General features: G+C 33.3%; 1 protein-coding gene across 5 annotated transcripts in view; it reads left to right on the forward strand.

Annotated features, from left to right (window-relative positions):
* The window catches only part of CACNA2D1 (calcium voltage-gated channel auxiliary subunit alpha2delta 1), a 656,564-nt gene that overhangs the window by 142,646 nt on the left and 493,766 nt on the right, over positions 1 to 20,152 (forward strand). For all 5 annotated transcript variants that reach the window (XM_031938658.1, XM_031938660.1, XM_031938659.1 and 2 more), the window contains exon 3: positions 6,706 to 6,822. In XM_031938658.1, coding sequence (XP_031794518.1) covers positions 6,706 to 6,822 — 117 coding nt within the window. The remainder of the gene's footprint in view (positions 1 to 6,705; positions 6,823 to 20,152) is intronic.

A 20,152-nucleotide genomic window follows, 5' to 3' on the forward strand; every position in this document is an offset into this window, starting at 1 on the left:
CTGAAACTGATGTTCTCAAGCTGCTCTTAGCACAAATTCATCCACTTCTCCCCCTTGCTTTTTGATTTAAAAACTAGTCACAGGACCTCCCATCAAATTCCCCTCTCCAGGACCCTCCCCCCCAGCTCCCCAAATAACTGAAAGAACAAATTAAGCCTGGAGCCAGGATCAATTGCCACATTTGTGTGACACAGATGCTTGTTCCACTTAGGTGTCTCAGTGTTCAAGTTGATGAGTCCCATCCTTGGGGAAACAGTTTATTAGAAACATGCTTTGGGATCAATTTGTAGGGGAATTAAATGTAATTATATATGACTTCCAGGTGACACAATGGCTGGAGTGCTGGGCCTGGACTCAAGAAGATCTGAGTTCAAATCAGCACAGATACCAGTTGTGTGACTCTGGCTAAGTCAAACTTGTTTGCCTCAGTTTCCTCATCATTCCTAAAATGAGTTGGAAAAGGAAATGGCAAGCCACTCTGGTATCTTTGTCCAAAAGAAACTAATCATAGACTATGATATAACTGAAATGATTGAACAACAAGAACTATATATCTTTATATCTATTGTCAACATATGACAAAGCAATTGATAATTATTAATTACTCCCAGTCACAAATGATATGTTATGGACAGGTATTCCTGATAAAATCTTTAATTTATTTTTTTCTTTAAGAGATGTTTGACAGAAAATATAGAGGCAGGGTATTTGTAATTACTTTCAGTGATCAGAATTTTTCTTGCCATCATATGATGCCATACAGTGATCAAAAAGAATGCTAGTAAACCATACTGAATTGTTTTTCAGTTGTGTCCATCTCTTTGTGATCCTATGGATCATAGTATACTAATGTTGTCCATGGGATTTTCTTGTCAAATCTCTTTCTCCAATGCTTTAAGGCAAATGGAGCTGAAATGGCTTGTTCAGGGTCACATGCCTAGTAAGTGTCTAATCTAAGGCAATATTTGAATTCAGGTTTTCTTTACAAAACCATATTAGGAGAATCCTATGAATAGATATTTGGAGGGAGAAAACTATTTAATTCCATAATATAATTTATTATTACAATATAATTTTCTTACTATTATAAAATTATAAGCATACTATCAATAGACTTTAGAAGAATAACTAGGACTGGGCTTCTGAAGAGAATATATTGCGACCTGCTTCTTCCTGCTTTCCCAAATCCTCCATAGTTTCTTAAAGGTCCCTAGCATTGTCATCAACCATTAAACTGTGACTTTCCCTGTTTCCTGACCTGGCCCAAGGTCAACATCCCTAGTCAGTCTATTCACTATCACGCTCCTTTTAAGTAACTCAGTGACCTACTGGAGCCATTATATATAGGATTTTTACTAAATCTATTTTTTGAGGAAGACAGTTGGCCTTTTGCCAAATCTTTTCAGCAGATCCCTCTTCCTAGGTACTTGGAAAATCCAGGGCTGCTTAGCTGTACTTTGGGAATGTAGGAGAATTCTCAGTGACTGTGGTCCTTCCCTTGACCTTATTTCAAGTGACCAAAATGGACTGTTTAAGATCAGAGGAGCTGACCCCATAGCTGTTACCTCCACCTATATCACCCCTCCTCAGGTCCCAAACTCTCTTTTTGGCAGGGATTGGCCAGGTTAGCTCTGGTCAGGACTGGAAGAGGTCATTGTGCCCCAGCAGCAGAAATAAAATGGACATTCTGCAGATAGAGTATGCTATTTCATCCTTGGCATACAGATTTATTGCAGAGATGATCAATTTCTGTATCCTGTTTTTTATAAGAACAACCATGATCTTAAATATTATTCATGTCAGTGGGGCATTTCTCTCTTTTTAATTTTATTTTTTAAATTATGTAATAAAACAAGCATTTCTATAATGTAGTACAATAAAAAGATGATTGTATATGAAATTGCAAATCTACTGTACACAACTTGCTATTCCTTTTAAATATACAACAAAATTAACACCTATTTGTGTATATGTATACACACATTACATATGTATGTATATATAAGTATGTACACAAGTAAATGAATATTATTCTATACATACATCTATTTATCAGTTCTCTGAATGCAGATAGTGTCTCTTTTCATGTGTTCTTTACAGCTAATTTGGGTATTTATAGCAGACAAAATAATTTATTCATTCAAAGTCACATTTTTTAGGTTTATAATACGTCATGGTATAGAAGAAATAGAGGAATTACACATCAGTGGAAGACCTGCAGAAAATGATTATAACTCTTATATACAGGCTATTAGTTTATTTTGTCTAGAACATCTATGAGAAAATGAATCAAAGTAGTACTACATGGAGAAAAAAATTTAGTGTGATTGTAAAATTCAGTGGCAGAGGTACCAAACTATGGACATTGTAAAACCAGAAAGCTCAAAATATTTCTCCCTATGCAGTATTATAGAAAAATCTTTGCTCTGGATACAGAAAACCTATGTCTACATTCATGGAAGTAACTCATTTAACATCTCTGCAATTCTATTTTTAATCACCTGTTTAAATAAAATTAAAAAGAGAAGTCAGACTAGATGGCCTCAGAATTTCCTTCCAATTCTAAATGCCTGATTAGATTTCTTGAAAGCAAGGAAATGAGAGAAGGAGAAGGATAATAAGTGATTTTTTTGCATGCACTTTTGTATGTCATATTGCAGTGAGGGGTTTTAACTCATTTTATCTTCATATCAACCTGGAGATGGGTGCTGTTATTATCTATAGTTTACAGTTAAAGAAATAGGTAGAGAGTGTGTCTAATGCAGGGTCATGTAAGCTAGCAAATGAGCTCAGATTTGAACTTAGATGTTCCTAATTTTAGGTTTCATATTCTACCCACTGAACCATGATGTTTGCTGCTCAGCCACACTTACTTTCCTTCTTCTATTTGTCTTTCATATAATGCCTTGTGTAGAGGCTTACAATAATACTTATTCAATATTTTTTTTATTATTAAAGTACTCCATAGTTTTAAGGTATAAACTAATATTTATGTTTTCATACAACCAGTATTCAATTCCACCTGAAGCTTTGATGATTTAAATTATATCAATAAGTGAAGTAAGAGATTTTTTGTGTATGTGTGGTGTTGCTTCTAAAAATACAGAAATATCAAAGATTATTTCCTTATCTTCTTAAACCCAGAATATTGAGAAAAGAAAAGAATAGCGGTTATATAAAATAAAAATGCAGATGGTGCAATGCAATTTCTGTAGCTCTAATGAAATTCTATGAATTTGGCAAACTTAATCTTTCCATCCTCCCGAGTATACATAATATGCATATTTCAGGCATAAAAATTCATATCCCATTTGTAAGATGGGAAAGTTCTTTCTTTTGGGAAACCTCTGACCTTCCAGACTCCCATGGTACCTTTTTCAACTTGCATCAAACTTTTTCAATAATAAAGGCTTTTGTTTCTTATGGCAAAGCAGCAATAACAAGGTCAGCCTGCAGAGTTCAGCAACCTTTTACCTAGGGAATATTGGAGCCATAAATACCTCCTCCTCACAGGTACCTTAGCCACACCTCTATACATTTCTTCATGTGCATATTTCCCTCTTTGACCTCTTTATATATCCTTTTTCTCCACTGATACTGATTGCATTTTGGCAATATGCCCCAAGTTTGTAAGGGAGATATTTTGTCTGAATTTTCTTCATCACAATGTTTCATTAAATGTCTTAGTTTTTAATTATTTGTGTTCTCAAACAAAACTTGAACATTAGTTGAGGAATATGGATTGCAGTTTTAAGGGTATAGATCTTGAAAGTATTTTGTATCTGGGAAACATGATGTGGGTATTCAGCACTATGAGTGAGATGGTATCAACAGGCTCTGCTATGTGAGAGAGTACTATAAGTATACTGACCTCATATAATTCACCAATAAAACCATTTTAAAGCTACCAAATCCTGGTAAGACATTTTGAAAAATTAACTGCTCAAGAAATTGCATTGTCTTGCAATTTTGACTAGAGTAGGAAATTTGGTTTATTTGAGAAAATTTATCAGTTAAGAGAAAAATGAGTATATAAATAGTTTTGTGTAAATTAAAAAATTAAAGGAAGAGATTTGATCATATTACAGATTTTGAGCTGGAAGGAACCATAGAAGGGGAGAGAGCAGGGTGGGGAGGGAGAGGAAGAGGGTGTGTGTGTGTGTGTGTGTGTGTGTGTGTGTGTGTGTGTAAGAGAGAGAGGGAGAGACAGAGAGAGAGAGAGAGAGAGACAGACGTGTAATAGTGCGTAATGAAAATCCTTTTGGCTACTGAGAAAACTGGAGGTTGGTAGAGAAATATTTGTGGTTTAGAAAACAAGTAGATAGCAATTGCAATTATATTTTGGCAATGATATTAATATAAAAATAATTTGCCATCATGCATAACTGAGAATATGATTCCAATGCTTCATACTAGAATCAGAATTTGAACAGAACTTGAACAGCAATCTCACTAACACATCCCTCCAAAGGTATTGATGGCTTAACCTCATATAACAGATAATGATGAGATTACAGAGTTGAAAACATTTATTATCTCATAAAAGTATAATATGTGTTACTGTATTATTTTAAATAAATATCCATTTTAAAAGAAAAATATATAAAATATTACTAAGGATCACTGTATTATCAAAATCCAAATTACTCATGGTACAACCATAACTCATGGTACAGTAGTGTTAAGAACCATATCTGGGTGAAGGGTCAGGTCAATTCTCTTAGAGTCTCCATAACTGTGAATCATAACACTTGAAGGAATTGCAAAGCAGCCTTTGCTGACACAGATGTTCCTTGTGAATTGGGAATGAAATAAATTGGAGGCAAGAGGGAAGAGAGAGAGGTCAAACAATGCAACTGGCTCTCAGGAAAGAGGTCAGAGAACAGCAACTGCCTCTCAGTCTCCTTTTATCATCATCATCCTCTCACATGAAGAGATCAATTCTATAGGTCTGAGTTAGAGCTCCAGCATTCATTGGCAGGTGGCTCCTGTATCACAACACAGGAGAAAAAGGAAAGGGGAGAAAACCCATAGGCCAACTATCTCATGTTGCAAAAGTAGAATAAAATTAAGTGAGATTGATCTTGTGGGTATCTATAGCAGCTGAAGCAACCATAAATCTTTTCCTCAACATTAGCCTTAATGCTTTGCACTGATAGTTGAACTTAAGTGTAACTGCCCTTTTCTTCAAACCTTATCAGAGGATGGAACCATTTTTTAATCTGGTATATTTAAATAGTAAGTATTATATGCCCATACCCTTCTACATTTGTTCCTCTTGTATAGTTCACAGTAAATGAAAGTTGTTGACATTGCATTGTTTAGCTTTGTGCAGTTCTCAACCTTGAAAATACTTGAAATAAACATTAGAAACCCATGTTGGCTATATTTCCTCAGTAGAGTGGGGAAGGATGAAGTGAGCTTGAAAAGTGTCAGACATGTACAAGAAATTACCTGGGTACACCCTTTTTGGCAGCATTCTCTTAAGGTGACAGTTGTGTTTCTTGTCATTTTAGAGATTATCAACTCACAGCCCTGCAATCACAGAACTCCCATGTGAGATCTGAAGCAGATTAAAGTGTAATTGGAAAACATAATGATAATGTGAATCTGTGATTTTCTAAGTCAATATATGCTTGCAGGTATCCCTTTTTATTTGAGCCTGACCTAGTGTTCTAAATGACCACATCATGCCTTTTGCATGGAAATTTCTAAAAAATACTTGGTACTTCATATATCTCAGCCTTCTGTGAGTCCTTTAAGTTTGGAGTAAGAGCCTTCAAAAGTCAGACTAAAACATATGGAGAATTTTGGGATGGATTGAGATTAAATTACTTAACTGTGTCTCCTTTTTTTTTTTTTTTGAATTTTACTAGGATCCATGATCTAATTCAATAGCTTGCAAATTGTCTTGAAAAAAATAATGAATCCATTGAATTTGTGTGACTTGACTTAATGAACCTGAAATTAACTAGTCTACATTAGAAGATTTAGATTTAAATTTAAAATCAGAGTTTGTTAACTCATAATATGACTGAGTCTAACAATCTTAATATTAAGAATGGAATAAACTATTGGAAAAAATCAAAACATAGATTTATCACTCTGACAACAAATCATATAAAAATTTGTTTTATCATCACCATATCCCTTTATTTAAAAAAAAAAATCCCCTCGTAATCTCAAAATCCAGTCAAGATCAGAGTGGAAAGACCGGTAGCAGGAAAACAGAACATTGGAATTTTGCCCAGAAAGGGTGTTGGACCCGTTTCTGTATGTGTGCCTAGATTCACTTTGCATAAGACGGTAAAAGCACTACCAGGCATTGGCTCCGAAAGCAGATTTAGCCATGCATGTGCAAGCCATCTGTTGGAGGCATGAGGGATTTCCTTTTCCTCACATACTGAGAATCTAGCTTCTCTCCATAACAACTTTGAATACATCTAGCTTAAAGAAAAGAAAACAACAGCAACAATAAAAAGAAACATGCATTTTGATCTGGGGTGTAGTAGTTTAAATCTTCATTGTTTGAGTTAAAAAAAAAAAAAAACAGTCCTTGATTTAAATCAAAGTTATGTGAAAGAAGAAAGTGAGGGTTACAATAAAGATTGCCTTCACTTGCCAAAATGATTAGTCTATTAACTAAATGAGCACATCTGTGATAATATTATTTTTCTTAATTCTTTTTATTTTACCTTTACCCAGATTTATGTGAAATACAAAGACTTGTATACTGTGGAACCCAACAATGCACGTCAGCTGGTGGAAATTGCAGCCAGGGACATTGAAAAACTACTAAGCAACAGATCCAAAGCCCTGGTGGTGAGTTTAAATTGAATTGATTTGTTTTCTTCTGTTTTTGATACATTTTAAATTTTTCACATTAAATCAGAAGATCAAAGGGGGTATATTCAACTTTGTAAATCTTTATCTAAGATATTTACTATGTAGCATATTAATTTTTTTCCTTATGGATATATGTTGGACATAGACTCATGAGTTGATTTACTTCTCTGTATGTTAGGTGATTATTTATGATGTAATTTTTAAAAGAAGATGGGGGGAGACCAATTTAAAAAAACACAAACAAACCTATGAACAATCATGACTGAAGTAGGCCAGTCGTTATTGCTCATGATTTGGAGAATATAAATAAAACTTGAAAGTTTGAGTTTAACTTCCTTTTAAAGATTTATATATGTTTTATAGTGTGTTTTTTACAGCACCCAAATTGGGATGCCAAAATATACCAACCTTATTAGGTCTCTGGAGGATCTCGGGACCAACCCAAGTCCTTCCTCTTAGTGGAGGAGTGATAAGGCAGGAGACCCAAGAGGATGGTCAAAGATGGAGTCCCTTTATTTCAAGTCCTCTCAATCCTAAATACCTTAGTACAATTACATCACTATAGCACACTGAGCATGTGCCAACTATAGAATCATTACAACACCACATCACCACAGCACACTGTGCAAGTGTTAGCTATAAGCACTCTGCTATTGATATGTAAATACCTCTTTACTGTAAGTATCCCTTGCTTCAAGTAGAACACAGGTGGTCATACCCTCCTTGACTTCTCAGGAAGGGTAAGAAGCACCAAAGGGAGATGGGGACCCAAACCAGACATTGTCAGCAGGTTCCTTCTGGGATGAAGGCTCTTATACCTTACTCAGAGTTCCCCCAGTATCTGTGGCCCTCTACAATGTTTATTACATGAATGAAAATGTATTTGTCTAAAACAAATAGTTGTTCAAGTATTTTTGGTTATTTAAGTAATAATGGCAATTTAAATTGTTACTTCTCAATATAGCATTTTCTACCACCACCTTTTGGGGGATATAATAGTTACCAGTACAATGAGTACTGGTACAATGAGAAAAGAATATAATATAAATTTACATGTTTGAATTAGAAAGTAATCCCATTGAGGGGAGACGTTGTTCCTTCCTATCCTCTGATAGGAAGGAACCTAAACTCTGAAAACACTGGACCTACATGGAACCTGTTGGGGAAGGGAGTTTGAAAAGATTCAAAATATATATATATTAAATAATAGGTGATGGTTATTTTTGTTAAAGGTATAATAGTTGACTTAAATGTTATTTGCCACATTGTGTGTACACACACACACACATTTCCAGGTGTGTGTGTGTGTGTGTGTGTGGGAGATAGAGACAGAGAGAGACAGAGACAAACTGGGGAAGGAGGAAAGGAGAGAGAATTATTTGATGTTAAAGCCATTTCAAAGAATGAAAATAGAAAAAAAGTCAAAGACAAGGGACACTTTAATAAACTGAATCACTGGTGCTCTATTTTAATTAATTACAATATGGTATTTTTAATCATACACAAATAGGAGAGGTTGGTGATATTTAAAAAAAAAAACTCCCAATCCCTCTGAATATAACTTTAGAGGAAAACAAATATTATTGAGCACTCAAAGGGTGTATAACCTGGTGCTACATATTAAAAACTAAATATAATTCTTGCCTTCAGTGAGTTTGGGGTAGGATGAGGAGGGGAGGCATAATATAGAATAAAAAAATGAACAGTTTATAATGAATTTGGTTTATATAGAATTGGGCAGTGGGGTTATTAAATATTCTGGTTAATACAGAGTTCCCCTTAAAAAGTTGTTTTTAATCATTGTTCTGCCATAGATCCTTTGAATAGACTAGTGAACCCTATGGACTTCTTCTAATCATATATATTTTTAAAATTTATAATAAAAGGAAATGCTTAATTTCAGCCAAAGGTTAATAGAAATAAAAATGCATTTTTTTCCTACATCAAAATTCACAGGACATTTCCACCCCCTCCAATCTTTCCACATTTCTTGTGGGTTTCAGATTAAGAACTCTCACAATCTAAACATACTATATTAGGATTACTCATTTTCTAAGAATAAAAATGAACTTAAGCTATGCTCAAAATGATTTAATCTTCCTTTGATGCAGGAGGAAATTAAAGTTCTTACAGTACCTCTGCAGGGCTATAGTAATAGCTCACATTTATATAGTATTTTAAAGCTTACACAGAGGCTTTCTTCACAACAGTCCTGAGTTAAGTAATGTATTATTATCCTATTTTTAAAGAACTAAAGAGTGGTTTTTGTGATTGCTGATGGGCATGAAGCTGGTAGATAATAGAGCTGGGAACTGGACCTACATCTCCTGGAGTCTAGTTCAGTTCTATGACCCTAGGATTGTTCCCATCTCAAGCAGTCCTTCACATAAAGTGGGTAACTAAATTCTACTTTAAAAAGTGCTACTAAGTTAGATGGGCTAGAAATATCAGTGCAGGAATCTCAATTAATTCCTGAAAAGAACTAAAATGACATTACTCAACTGTGGCTGACTAGACCAATATAAGCATTGAAGGCTCTACCACAGATTGGGCACAAATAGTTCATATGAACATTTGAAGTGGAGATGTATCTAAATTTATGATTGTCATAGACATGTCAAGATGGATATGGATATAGGTATATACATATAGATACATAAATATAAACACATATATTTCAACCATTGTTTCCCTTTTTTGGAAGCATTTTTATCTACTATGCAAAAAAATCCTTAAATTATCTCTGTGGATTTTCCTTATTTATCTGCTTGAACTTGGCCCTCTTCCCTTTACTAAAAGCATTTAATATCCCTGTTTCAGCATGTATCTTGATATATTCTATGTACACTTATGTGTCCTGCTACATTTACCTGACTTTTCAACTATCTTCAGAGGGAGATTCAATGGAAATACTGCAAGATTCTGCTGCATATTCTTTTATACTAAAACTTTCCATTTCAGGATTAAATAGATATTTAAGTGAAAATGAAAAAGTGGATAGAACAACAGACCTGGGGGCAGCCAGATGGCCCAGTAGATAGCTAGAGCACCTGTCCTCAAGTCAGGAGGAGCTGAGTTCAAATGCAGCCTCAGACACGTAACACTCACTAGCTGTGTGACTTTGGGTAAGTCACTTAATCCCAATTGTCTGGCAAAATAATAATAATGAATAAAAACAACACTAGATCTGGAATCAGAAATACCTGAATTATTTGGCCTTATTAATTGTATGACTCCTCAACAAATCACTCTACCTCTAATTTGCTTCAGTTTCCTTCTGTATAAAATGGGAATGATAATGGTGCTCACCTTCCAGGGTTGTTATGAGATCTATATAAGATAATAATTGTAAAGTACTCAAAATAGTGCCTTTCACTTAACAGGCATTCAATACATGTTAGTTTTATTGCTGTTGTTATTAAATAAAGTTATTAAAACATAAACCTTCACTAAAACTATTGGGGCACCCAAAATATGGGGGATTTTATTCTTGCAGGGAACTCTGCACAAGGAACTCTTTTTATATTTCCACAATTTAAGGGTTTGGAGAATTTCCAGGGGTCATGGAGAAGTTGTTAGGATTTGTGCCCATATCTTCATTATGCCAGGTTTGGCTTTCCATTACTCAAACTAAGCACCTCTCCTACAGATCCTAAGAATAAAATAATGTCTGGCATACCGTGGGCTCTTAATAAATGTTTACTTATTGATTGACTGATTGATTGAATCTGGCATAGTTTTCAAAATCTGTCTCATTTCTGAAAAGTTTTCTCAATTTAAATATTATATCACCCATGTATGATTTTCCGTCAGAAGTGACAGCTGACCTTCAAAGGCTCTGTGGCCAGAGAAAAGGAACTTTGACTTCTCCACATATATTATCAGACACTACTAAGCTAGGCTGAAATGTCTGCAAGTGTTAATGAACAATTCCAGAAGGGAGACTGATGCAATAAAACCACTGGTCCTCCAGCGATGGCTCCTGTGAGACAGCAGTGAATGACATCAGGCGCCTCATTGTTCACATATCAGCCTTGCTAAGGGACTGCACTGAGTAAATGAAGGTCTCTAGGCGCTTTGCTGAAGCAAAATTGGGGGAAGGTTATCATAAACAAATACTGGTGGTGACTTTTTCCAATTATAACTTTACTTGTTTCCCTCAGGTTGCAAGGGTAACTTTAATTAAAAATTAATGCATCCATTATGAAGCTTTGAAAATTTTCATACACCCTTGCTTTTTTACTTCAATATCATTGCTCAACTATTTGCAGGATATAGAGGTAAAAAATAACTGAAACTCTTTTATAAGCATTTAATGTTTCTATTGATCATCTAGATTACTTGTTTTTGGTGAAAATCTGTATTTTCCCACCTACTTTTGACATTTTTCTAAGTTTTTTTTTCCTTTTTTTTTCTATTTAGTTTCATGGCAATCTGGTAAAACCCATGGACTTCTTTTCAGGATGATATTTTTAAAAGCATACAATAAAATACAAATGATTACAAAGGAAAATAAATTACAGGAACAAAAATAAATTCTCTTTAGACCTCAGACCTTAGATTAAGAATCCTTACTGTAAAGATTTTAAAAATTATTCCTCTCTAGTTTAATATAATTTCAATATTCACAGACTTTTCTTCCAAAATGAAATTCCCCTTTAAATTGATTCTTTCTTTTGGGGTAAAAATCAATTTCATATTATTTAAGTGTACACTCTTCATGAAAATGGAAGACACATTTTTCATCATAAGTATGAATGGGAACATCTCTATATATGTGTATATAGATGGTTATATTTATATATACAATTTGCTTTATTTTATACATATTTACATATGATATACTGTAATATGTATGCACATTTATACATATATACTGTTTATGATGGAAACATCAAATGCCTCCTTTAAATAGAAAATGTCATTTACATAATGGCATCTGCATATATGTTAGATATGCACATCTGTATGTCTATCAAGCTATAATTATTTAATCAACTACAGTATGGTTGACACTATACTAAGAACTAGAGTTTCAAATACAAAAGTAAGGCTGCCCTTGTCTTAAAGAAATTTATATTCAAAAAAGAAAATTCAGTGAATATAGGGGAGTTGTGGTCAGATAATAGAATTTTGGTAAGAGGAATTCAAAAGATTAAGAATAAAACCATAGGTCAACAGATTGTCACATCAATCTTAGAGGTGGATAGGGATGGTAGGAACCTCATGTACACATCTAAAAGCAGGGAAAATACCAAGCTATATAAAAAGATTAGGCCTTTGAAATTCTAGTTGTTGGTTGGATAGAAAGGAAGTATAGTCTCTGACCAGCAAAATGAGATCAAGTAAGCAAAGTAAATAAATAAAATAAATTTATTTTAAGTTAAGAGTAGGAGGAGTAAGGAGGGAAGTAGAGAAAATAGGTAGAATTTTATTCTATCACATTATTTTTTTTTGCTTATATGTATTGATATTGCCTTTTTTCTTCATGACCCATTTAACTCCCCCTTAACCATTTTGCCCATCAAAAAGAAAAGAATGTCCAATTTTGAAAGCATCAGATATATTCAGTTCCATAATTTTAATTAATTGGAAGTATGTGGCATTATGTAAATCATATTGGCATGCCCCTTATATAATATTATACTTATTTATATTATTTTATTTGACCCTTATAACAACTCTGCGAGGCAGATACTATTTTGATTCCTTCTTTATAGATGAAACTGAAAGTGAATATGATAAAGTTATTTGACTAACTAATAAGTATTTAAGATGGGATTCAAGGTCAGGGTTTCCAGACTTCAAATTTGGTACTATCCACTATGACCCTTAACTGCCTTCACAGAAGAAAAACACTAAATTCTCCCTGAATTGCAATTTTAATTTCTACTTCTAGTTAAGGACTATCTAGACTACAGAAAGAGTAAGGTAGTCCTTTTCCAAATGTTTGGGAATTATACAAATTGTTCTATAGGTTAGTATAAATGACAGACTAGTAATTCTTTTACCTTTATTTCTTATCTAACTTTTGGTCCTATAAACTGAAGATGTAGCTTGATTATACAAAATAAACCATGTTTTACAATTCCAAAACCAGATTTTCTATGACTATTTGGCTAACATAATTAAAGCATGTGAAATCATAAAGCTAGAAGGAACTTTAAGATCTTAAGCTAACATTTATTTATTCGTGTGTGTGTTTGTGTGTGTGTGTGTGTGTGTGTGTGTGTGTGTGTGTGTGAGAGAGAGAGAGAGAGAGAGAGTGAGTGAGTGAGTTTGTGTGAGTGAGTGTAAGTATCCCCCTGTTAGGGATATACATTTCCAAATTACCCAGGAAAACCAATAACATATTCTCCTAAAAATTTTTAGAGATGGAACAGTTCATTCTTGCTTTTTATGATATTTACAGTCAAGTATTATGTCTTATCCAACTTACCCTATTTTAACTTAAACCCATCTTTTGTCCTCATAACATTTTTTTTTGGAAAAAAATTTTTTTTTCGATTTTAATTTTTGTTTTTAACCTAGTTACAAACCACACCTTAAATCTTGCTCCAGAATCAATAACTGACGATCTTTCTTGAAGAGGGAGAACATATTGTAGTAAAAACAGTCAGTGTTGGAGGCAGGTAGCTTTGTATTCAAGTCTGCCACTTATACTGACCAGTCCTGAAATCATGGCAAATCATGCAACATCTCAATGTCTTTGACAACTTTATAAGACCAAAAACATTATTTGTTTTCATAAAGGAATTCATAAAATACATGGAATCAAAGATCTAGATTAAAAAATGACCTTTCATGATAGACCTATTTTATTTCTAATATTTTAATTCTTTCTTAATATTTTTCTAAATCTTTTTATAACATGTTGACCAAGTTACTTTGCTTAAGCCAAACATCTGGCCAAGAGTCATGGAGGAGAAACAATGTTTCCTCCAACAATTTTGTATCTAAGGATTTTGTAAAATAACAGTTGTATATTAAATAGCTATGTTTAAAATAATTCTAACTCCCATGACCTCTCCCCAAACGAAACCAAACCCAGAATCATATGGAACATCTAAGAATTTTTTAGTAATTTCTAGCAATATAATAAGTTCAAGTTTATGTTGGAAAAAGCTATAGAATGAAGCTTGCTTCCTTAAACACATGAAAAAAAGTTACAATGAGATAGTTATAGTTTACAGGTGCCAAATCATCCATTTTATCAGTCAGGAATGTTCACAGCTATCCTTAAAATGCTGAAATACTACTCAGTTGCTGAATGTCTCCATTGTCTCTAGTCCCTTACATTAATGGTTAAGTGGAGTTATCAAGAACCTGTTAAAGTCACCAAAAAAGAGGGGGAATTGCTACCTCAACAGCAGGATTTCACAACCTTATCATTTTTTCAAAGTGAATTTGGAATAACCAGGCATTCTATGAGTTTATTAACACTTTAGTTCTTTCTTTGAAAAATTAAAGCTGTTTGTTATATAATATGGCATGAGGGAAATGTTCAAGCAACAGATTTTAATGCTTCTGATTGTTTATCCTGTCTTTTCTCAGAAAACTCAGGTTCAGATGTCAAATAATAAATAATGATGACTCATATTCAACAAGAAGATGTATGTATAGAGAGGATTTACTGCCATCTATATCATGGCTTGTGTCATTTTTTTTAGTGATACAACAGCATAATAAGTGTCTGCTTGAATAGAAATAGAAGGCCAGTAAATAACAAGTTATCATCACTCATCTAGCCAACATGATGTGATGGTTCCCAGAGTGGTTTCCTACAAAATATCAATGTTTTAGATATTTTTGTTAGGATTTTGTAAAGAATTTGACTATGAAACAGAATATTCATTTGCACACATTTCAAGTCAATGTGGATCTGCATTTTGTAATTCAATGTTATACTATAAATGAGAACTTTTTTTTGGTGGTGGTTGTGCTAAATGATGTGTAGTACAGTAGTAGTTCCTGGGGCTTTGAGTAGTGAACTTGATCATATTTGATTATATTTATCAGTAATTTTACAAAGAACTTATGTAGCTAAGTAATCTTTACAGTTTTAAAAATATAATCTATCCTCAGAAATTCTTTATGAGGAGGGATTTTTTTTCTTCCTTCTGAGATTAAAAAATTAAGCAGCTTTTATGACAGTTCTCAACTGCCTTTGGCTTTTTGAATATTAGAAATAGGACAATTTTGCTTTGTACTTAAACACATTGTCTTCAATGCTACTCGTGAGGGCAAACGGTGATAGCACTATCTATAAAATGTGATTAAGACCATTATACCACTTCATAATGCCTCATTTATATACAATTTAAAAACTTTCCTTATAACACATATGGTTTCACAAAATGAGATAGACATCTTGTCTAAAACAATCAGTTTAGCTCTAAAGCTTTATGTCAAAATCACCACTGTAACTGACCACATTTTCAACATTCCATCAATAGTTTGGATGGTAATATAGAAATAATATCAAATTATCAGATTACAGAAACCCAAGGGAGATAGCTAAAGCAGTGGAGTAGTAGATGATTCCAGTCTTAGAACTGCTTTCTGTTGGATGAAAGAATCCAGGTTCAAAAAAGTCTGTTTGGATGAACTGACAGCCCAAAGCAGGCAGATGAAATTAATTGTGTTCTTTTACCACAGAGGCTAAAAACTTCATATTTATCCAAGATAGGGAAGAAGTGTTTTTTTCTTTTAATTTTTTTTAAAGAAGTGGTTTTAATATATGAGAAAGACCTGGGAGTTTTGCTGGTTCCAAATTCAACATGTCAGTTATTTATCAGAGATTTTATGGAAGGTAGGAAAAATGTAGGTTTCATTAATAGAAGACAGATTTCATTTCAAGAAAAATCCAGTTCTAATGTGGTGTTTGTTAACCAAAACACATCTGGGGTATTGTGTTCTCTAGCCCCCTTGTTTTAGGAGGGATACTATCAAATTAATGTAGTTATAGCAAAAAGTGACCATAATTGTGAAGAAAGTGAAAAATAATGTCTCAAAAAAAGTTAAAATACATGTAAACATTAACCTTTAACAAGACTCATGAGGTGATAGCTGTTTTCAGATATCCAAAAAACTTATTTGGGGAAGCATAATTAATCTTATTGAGTGGGAGTACTTCAGATAAAATGTGGAAAAAAGTTTCCTCTACAGTTTGGCTGCAAGTATATGCAAGGGAGTAATCTAAAGTAAACTTGAGAGGATAGTATGTTACTAATACATGAAAGACCTTAAATTCCCACCAGAAAAGTTTGTATTTGAGAGTTGGGGATTAAAATGAAGAGAGTTTTGAGTAGGAAAGTAAAAAAAAATCAGAGTTGTATGTATTTCATCAGGATATGTTGAAGAGAAATGAAGTGAAGGACAGAAGATGAGTTATGAGTATATTAAGATTGCCTATCGGAATAATAATGAAGAGTTAGACCTAGGATGCAAGAAGTAGCATGAGCTTAGGGTGAATGGATGAAGAATATACTTTGAAGGTAGAATTAATAGAATCATGAAGTTAAGGTGGAAGATGGGATAGAAAGAGAGGGAGTAGGAAAAGTTTTTGTTGAGCCAAAGTGGATTATTAGCTACTCTTTCTTTCACCCCAACTGGATTAGTAACTGATCACTTATCTGGGGCTGTGGTGTTTTAACACTCTACATTATAAGCTTCTAGATTATAAAATACTTGTATTTTATATCCCCATTTAGGTTAAGCTCCTTGAACAGTAAGTCCTGTAATGTGCTGGTTTTCATTTTTGTATATCTGATGCTTTAGAATTGGTGCTTTGCACACATCATTTTTGAATTGAATTGACTTTCATAAGACTCCACCTTTTAAAGTTGAAAGCATTCCCTGATGTCACTATTCTCCTGTTTTATAGAAAGAATTGTTCTATTGTAAAGGAATTTGGATGAAATATAATCCATTGTCCAGTTCAGCTATTATTCTTTGATTTACATTTGTAAGAAAATCTTCTTCTCCAACATTTTGCTTATTAGTTTCATTAGAATCTTTTTTCAGAGATTTTTAGACATAATACCTCTTAATATATGATGGATCCAAAAAAGGAAACACTGATCATTCAACTATAGTTTTGTTTCATTACTGTTCTTCTTCTTGGCTAAAAATATTCTTAGTGAGTTCTTTCTCAGCAAATTTTAGAGTTTATTCACTGAAGTATCACAATCTAAAATGAATAATTTCTTCAAATCAGGTGTTTGAAAATTATATGTCTTCAGTGTGCTTTCTCTTTCTTGGTCCAATAATCTTTATATTTATACTCATGAATATTTAACATTCCACAATGTAAATGGTTAATACATGCCATGTTTATTGGTTTACAATCCTCTGTTAACCAGAATTCTCAAAGAACTGAGATACTCTAATGAGTTTATTTTTCTAATTTACTGAAAGACAAATATCTAAGTTGATATTTAACAGCATTATAGCAAAACACCATCAGTAATAGTAATAAAATTGTCTGGATGAAAACTTTTTTTCCCCATATAAATAGATATTGCCTTCTACAAGATCAAATCCCACAACCATTAAATTTTATCTTTAAGAGCAAAAAAGCACATGGTTTCTCCTTCTTGTTAAAATAATAATAGATTTTGTAAATGTCTGTGCTTTTGACCTTAAAAAGTAAGATTTTAGCATGTTATATAACATATTTTGGCAAACTTTACCCTTTAAAAAAATCTAAGATTCTTTAGTTTTCCAATAAAGCTAATAGACTTAATAAAAAATTAAATCTCTTTCTCACAAGGCCTTTTATAAAGAATAAGATTAATAATTGAGCAAATAAGATAATTCTTCTATATGTGCCAACTAGTTTGCTTTGAATTCAATGATTTTTAAAGTTTATTTTCTTATTTTTTTAAAGCTAACAGAATATCAAGGGGTAGAGGTAAAGAGTGATATGTTTGGGGATCATTCTTAATATTTTTAGTTTGAGTTGAGTTAGATTCAAGGTAAATTTATGAGTTTTATGACTTTTCATAGTTATAGGGTGTAATTTTAAATTCTTTCAAAAAATGCCAAAGCTTCTTTCTTTTATCTGAAGATTTTTGATTTTGGGGGGACAGAATTACAGACCTTTGAGATATCATAGGATTTCACTCTTTTGACCTGAGAAATCATAGATGTCTATTAAAGTTTCTAGATAACTGAATGACAGTTGTAGATGATCTTCACTAGTGCACAAAAGCCAGCACCTTTTTAGTTCAAGTTTGATGGTGGGATGAAATGCGATGCTCAGAAGTCATTGAACAATTTAACAAAGGAGGAGGTTGTTTGTACCCTAACTAGTGAGAATTTGCAACAAAAATACAGTAATAATTAGCTTCTCTGGCCATGGCCTGCATTGCCTGTATTTGGAAATATGTTTGATCTCTGCATCATTAGCATTTGGTGACTTCCATTCTCTTACACATCCATTAAGTAAGAAAGGCTCACTATTTATTGAGACCATGAAACCCAATTATTCATTCAATATATTGATGTAAGGATTTGGATTTGAGTACATGAAGTAAGAGACAATAGAGGCAGATCGAAATGACTGTTGTCTACTTTATTTTAAATTAAAAAACCCAGGAACTACATATTTATTGACTCATACTATAATAATAAGAAAAGCACAACATGGATTTAGATAGCCCTCACTAGTTCTAAACTTAATTTTGGAGATTGATAATATTCTGTGCTATAGTCTTTTTTGATAGTTAGTGTGTGTGTATAGGGGTGATACTTTAAAACAACTTAAAAAAAAGAACCATTGACATAGTTATTGTTCAGTTATCTGCCTTCAAGACCTGGATTTTACTTCTCTCTTAAACATTACTTGCAGGCAGGAGTGTGGAACTAATTGGGTCAGTCACAATTGTTCTGTTCAGAAGCATACAGAAAGCTTACCTAAAACCAAACAATTAAAAATAGTAAGAAATTCAGGGCATAGAATATAATAAAAATACCAGACCCTTAAATAAATCAAGGAGAAAGAAGAAATGTCTAATTATAGATACTACTATAGATACACCAGTAATTCATTATAAGATAGGAGAAGGTGAAGCATGGAGGGCAGCTAAATTTATATTTAATAGGAGTATATAAAAAAGTTGGCAGGAAATCTTAACATTTTGTCTCTTCCTAAAGTCTATGGTATCTAAATGCATTTGCCATCCTGCCCATTTCAAGAAGAATTATTTATTAGATGTTATTAATTATGGAAAGCAAACTCAGTCAATCTTTGGAGATTTTACCTATTTGAGGAATTATTTAATTGATCCTAGGTACAGGGCACAACTGGTCAGTATTCATAGAAGCCATATCAAGGACTAGGCCAGAAAAGTCTGGACTGTTCAGTGTTGCTGGGATAGCATTATCAGATTTCTCTTTGCTAAATATTAGTCTCTTGTCCTCATCTGACATTTCTCAGTACTTGCTCCTATCACAGTGGGAAGCTAAATCAGCATATTAAGAATCAGCAAGTGGCACCTGACACTGGCTCTGAGAGAAGTGATTACGTTTTTAGTTACCTCAAAGACTTTCAGCTGGTCTCCCCTAAGTATTTTAGACATGTTCACTGATGAGAAACATTTCCCAGCTGTACAGAATGCACACTCAGAATAAATACTGGAAGGAGGACAGTTTTAAAGACTTAAAAGCAGCTACCATCAAGGCAGGCCATACTTTTCCTTTCAAGAGCATGCACACAGGGGAACTATCCCTGTGGTCTACCAGCATTTTATTGTCACATGAGTAGGCGTCCATTATAGAGGATACTGGCAGTGGACCTTTTCTCTTCTGTTTGTATGACACTCGTAATTCCCTACTTCTCCATTTAGTGCCACTAGAGAAAGAAGAAAATAACCTAAAAGTTGTAAGTGCCATCGTGCCCTTGAGAGTTCACATAGACTCATTCCACTACCTTAAAAAAAACCTCAGTTTGTTTATATGTGAATAGCTATGCATTTTTAAAATTATCATAATTAAAATTTTACAGTAAACAACAACAACAACAACAAAAACAAATTACTCTTCCTTTAGCTTCCTCCCTCCCATTAAGATGAAATTTCTTTTTTGCTTTTCATCTCTTTGGGGTCAGGGTCTATGCCTAGCCTTAAGATCTCTAGGTCGAAGAACAGGATAGGGATAGAAGCTGGACCTGTAATTTCATTAGAAAGGGAATTCCTGGATAAGGAAATAATACTATCACAATAATTGGAGTCTCATGTGCAATTTATAATGTTAGAGTTTTACTAGTGCATTGTTAATATTTAGTAACTGGACAGTGAGTCAT

The sequence above is a fragment of the Sarcophilus harrisii genome, chromosome 5, assembly GCF_902635505.1.
Source record: "Sarcophilus harrisii chromosome 5, mSarHar1.11, whole genome shotgun sequence".
NCBI classification, from domain to species: Eukaryota; Metazoa; Chordata; class Mammalia; order Dasyuromorphia; family Dasyuridae; genus Sarcophilus; species Sarcophilus harrisii.